Source organism: Penaeus chinensis, chromosome 42 (assembly GCF_019202785.1).
Source record: "Penaeus chinensis breed Huanghai No. 1 chromosome 42, ASM1920278v2, whole genome shotgun sequence".
NCBI lineage: Eukaryota > Metazoa > Arthropoda > Malacostraca > Decapoda > Penaeidae > Penaeus > Penaeus chinensis.
The window spans coordinates 122,238-127,237 of NC_061860.1; the positions used below are offsets into that span (position 1 = coordinate 122,238).

A 5,000-nucleotide genomic window follows, 5' to 3' on the forward strand; every position below is an offset into this window, starting at 1 on the left:
TTTATTTAGCAATTATTGCAAAATTATATACACTACAAGTTCCAGGTTATTTGATTTCCCAAAGAATAAATGGTAATTTCTTCACTCCCCTTTAAAATATATATATATATATATATATATATATATATATATACATATATACATATATACATATATACATATATACATATATACATATATACATATATACATATATACATATATACATATATACATATATACATATATACATATATACATATATATATATATATATATATATATATATATATATATATATATATATATATATATGCATGCACGCACGCACGCACGCACGCACGCACACACACACACACACACACACACACACACACACACACACACACACACACACACACACACACACACACACACACACACACACACACACACACACACACACACACACATATGTATATATATGTATATATATGTATATATATATGTATAAATATATATATGTATAAATATATGTATGTATATATGTATAAATATATGTATGTATATATATATATATATATATATATATATATATATACATACATATATATATATACATACATACATATATATACACATACATATATATATATAGATACACATAAACACTTAATGCCACTGCAGTCTTTTACCTTTTATTTCCATGTGAGTTTTCCTTTCAGTTAAGAGCCTGATGAATCCTGATGCATTAATCACTTTGAAATAATTATTTTTAAAAGGCTGCACTGTTGTTCACCATAATTGAAAGTACATCACCATTTCCCTTTGCATTGTCTGCTAACCTCACAATGTTCTTGTTTTCAGCCAGCAGATTTGAAGAAGAGGATAGAGTCCCTCATTGACCGTGATTACATGGAACGAGATAAAGATAACCCCAATACCTATAACTACATTGCATAAGGAAGACCATGGAACAGCTGGGAACTTTGTGATATTTGTATTTCACTAGAACTTCACCATTACACGAGGCATTGTACTCGACGGCAGGAGTTGGGGAGCAGACTGTATATGTGATATTAACTGTGCATCACAGAATTTGAATTGATATTAAACATGTTAGATAGTTCAGAGCTAAGTTGCAGTTCCATATCTTCAAGAATATGCTCTCCCACTTGAGGAAAATGTTACTTGAGTATACCAGTGAAACTGCATTAGCATTTGCAACTGTACATATAAAAAAAGTGGAAAAGGTGAATAAAAAATGGAATCCAGTGTTCAGACATTTCGTACAAACACAGGAAAAAGAAGTGATTCAACTTGTGTAACCATGCAAGGTTTCTGTGAAGTATCCACCTTGCTAGAGATTTGCCATTGGCAGAGGAGTCTAGAATTCATTTTGTGACAGATGGGAAGAGCATCACATGATCAAGCAATGTGTATAAAAGCCTCAGTTCATTGAGTGTGAGGAATGTTTCAGGTTCTTTGATACAGAGGATAGGTGAGGAATATTTCCTTTGTGTTTGCTCATTTTCTTTCCTGCTCAGTTTGGGTTTTCCTTTTCATGGCTGCCATCAGTTTTTATTATTGTAATTATCAATATTATTGTTATTGATTTTGTTGTATTTATTATTATTATTATTATTATTATCATCATCATCATCATTATTATTATCACTACTACTACTACTACTACTTGTGCTAATACTACTATTAGTTTTTATATACTAATTTATTTTAGTGTCATTTATTACTATTAATGTTTTCAATTTCATCTTTATAGTTTTTGTAATTTTCTTAATTGTGTAAAATTTGAAATTGGATCCCTATTTTTTATTATTACTTTTTTATGATTATTATTGATAGCTATGATGATGATGATGAAGATGGTGGTGATTGTTGTTGTGGCAATGATAGACATCATCATCATTATTATAGTGATGACTGTTGTTGGATATAACTACAACACTACAGGAAACCTGAGTACAATCTGTGGCCCAGAAAAGACAATATGGTGAAAGACAAGTTCACTGAAGACTGGGAAAAAAAAAAAAAAATGAAAACCTAATTACAGTTGAGAATCAAGAATTTGTGTGAAAAATGAGTAATGACCGGTGAAAGTTGAATGGAAAGAATGCTAAAGAAAGCAAGATAAAGTGTTGAGTAACTCCCTATCACATTCACTTTTGTGTGTGCTTGTCCATGGTCTCAATTGTGTCTTTAAAACTCTTTCTTGACTACTGTTGGCATGATGCATTTTGTATTGCGAATGCAACAAAAACTCTTGAGTAATGGTGGACTTTATATTAGCCACATTTGCAGCAGTTTTACAAGAAAGCAATATATACATGGCTTGAGGAAACTAAAAGAGTAAAGGTAAACTGATCTAGGAAGTAAAGGAAAATAACTAAATCAAGTGATCGCGAACTCTGTTATGTGATCAGGAGGGACAACCGCTGTAAATTTTAACTTGATAGAAAATAGAGGGGGGAAAATGCCTTAAGTATGTGAAGGGCTGGAAGACCCTCGCCTTGCTCTGCCCTTCAGAGATATTCAGGCAGTGGGCAAGTCACTATTAACCCTTTAATAATGTAATTAAAGCCCTTTTTTTTCTTCTTTCTTTCTTTCCTTTTTTTTATGTTTTTTTGTTTTTGTTTTTTCTTCTTTTTTTCAAGTCTTATTTGAGATGTCTGCACAGGGGGACGAATGTGGATGCCATTCAATCAGTAAAGGGAGAGCTGTAGTGAAGCAGGATTGAAATAAATCAGAGGTGTCATAGTCTGTAGAGGGAAGATGCATGTGTCCATTTTTTAATAAGTTCTCTGTACAGGAACAAAATTCAATTATTTTGAAAGTATTCCATGTTCTGTATGATAATAAATGAACAATAGTTAGGTTTAAAATTTCTCCTGTAGGAACTAGGAGTTTCATGAAAGGTATGTCCAATATACACTGTACCTTGATTACAGAAAATGGAAAGTGTCACAATTGCTTAGAGTGTATGAATCCTAGTAACAACTTGACAGGTTCTTGTATTTACCCTGCCACATCATATGCTTATTATATTTACCAAACTTGTATTCTGTGTTTTTAAAATATTGCATTATGATGAAAATTGATGCAGCTTATGCTGCAGTTTATACTACTTGACATCTTTTTGTACCATGTAAAAAAAAAGATAGGGTTGGCAAATCATTGAAATTGCTTCTTTATTATGGACTTAACCAAAAAAATATTGTCTTGATATTTTCTGTCAAAAAAGATACAAAAAAATAAATATCTGCCTGTATTTTCATTCTGATATGCCATTGTAGCAAGCATTGTCACTGAATAAATATGAAATTCCAGAAAGTGCAACATAAAAGTTCCTTCACAAATATCCATTCAACAAATGAGAATTAAATATCCATTACTCACCTGCCTCATTTTATTTCACAGTTCTCAAATCAATCGTCAATAAAACCTGCCTAGAAAAAGTGCCTGCAAAACAGCCTCAATGACAACCTTCAGTGGTGTTCAGTGGTCAAAAATCAAGATGTTTATAACAATGTAATACTGCTTTTTAGGTATTTTAATTAAGTTTGAAATGGTAGCAACTCAGGGGTGGTATTAAAAAAAAAATTGCTTGATAATGTACATTAACTTTTTAAACTTGTAAAGGTTATTTTTATCTGTCGCAAGATGGAATCATTATAAAGCATCTCTGTAGCTCATAGCACAGTGGCACTATGTCTACTTGTACTTGTTGCAGAATTCATTAAAGGAGATTGCTGAGTTCATTTTGGTAGGTTTTCCTGAAACCAGGAATTTAAAAAGCCAGTGCATATTGGGTTCATATTAAGAGGCAGTGTAACAAGGTGAATTTGTAAAAATAAAGCTAGCAATTAATGCCAAGTAAATATGTAGCTTGACTAGAAAACTATATATATACATATGTACAGCAAGCCTGACTACAAATATAAAATTGTGATAGCTTCTTATTCTTCACAGGGTTTGAGTTTTTAGACATGAAAGCGGCATAAGGATGGTACTGATATGACAAAGTTGTATAGCTGCTCAATCCTTTTACTTTGTTTTCGTCTTCTGAGAAGAAACATCATTTGAGGTTGGAACACTGAACATTCAGCCCAAGTAGCTGTGTTAGTTATTCTCATATTCAATGGCTCCCCGTTCCTCTGTCAGATGGTCTTGTCAATAAACTTTGTTGGAATAATGAGTTTTTGTAATGCCATTTTATAGCCATTGAAGTCTGGAGCACCACTTTGTGAGGAAAAGGTTCTGGAAATGACTCACTCACACATGACACTTCCATTAGCAATGTGGAAAGTGGCCCATTTTGCTACATCATTGCAGCTAGATCAGTAACCATCATTTGTCAAATTAAAAAGCAAAGATTACAGTGTTACAAGAGACTCGTTAGAGACCATAATATCAATTGCAAGTGTTATGACGAGTACTTGGTATTTACAGCAGTGACTCAGTATCAGTGACTGTGCGCATACATGCAGGAGAGTAGGGGTCCAGTTAAAAAAAAAAAAAAACACCCACAATGCTTCTTTGCCCCGTTTCTGTCTGAAAGGACACTTTTTTCCCATAATTTCTTACCCAGTCCCATGCAAGTTCTTGTGGGGGGCCTAGGAGACAAGGGCTGGAACCCAGTGTTGGGGATTCCCCCTGCCTTGGGCCTCAGCCCTCAACTCTAAGTAAGTTGGCATGGCTTTCTTTTCTCCCACTTCATTCCCATGGCCAATAATGATTTTGTACCCTTATTAGGGGTATTGAGGCTTTCCCCTTTATCAACCATCCTCATTTTCCTTAACTTTTACAGATTATTCCTACTCTTCATCCTTATTGTCCACCTACCCATCAGCCATTAACCATTCAATATCTACCCCCTCCATTATTACAACTCTCCTTATACTACCTCACTCAACACCATTCTCTTCCTCTGGTCCTAGTCTTTCAACTGCTTTAATCTTTACTTCTCTTTTGAGTATTTTTTTTAGCCCAGCCAAGTGAATGCATTTCTTAATGATTCTACT

The 5,000-nt window shown here is 33.4% G+C and overlaps 1 protein-coding gene across 1 annotated transcript in view; it reads left to right on the forward strand.

The window, feature by feature from the left end:
• LOC125048031 (cullin-4A-like) overlaps nt 1-4,168 on the forward strand; it is a 36,288-nt gene extending 32,120 nt beyond the window's left edge. Inside the window, exon 14 of the mRNA XM_047646618.1 lies at nt 826-4,168. Within this exon, the coding sequence (XP_047502574.1) occupies nt 826-921 (96 nt within the window). The 3' untranslated portion in view covers nt 922-4,168. The remainder of the gene's footprint in view (nt 1-825) is intronic.
• Nucleotides 4,169-5,000: the final 832 nt, after the last annotated feature.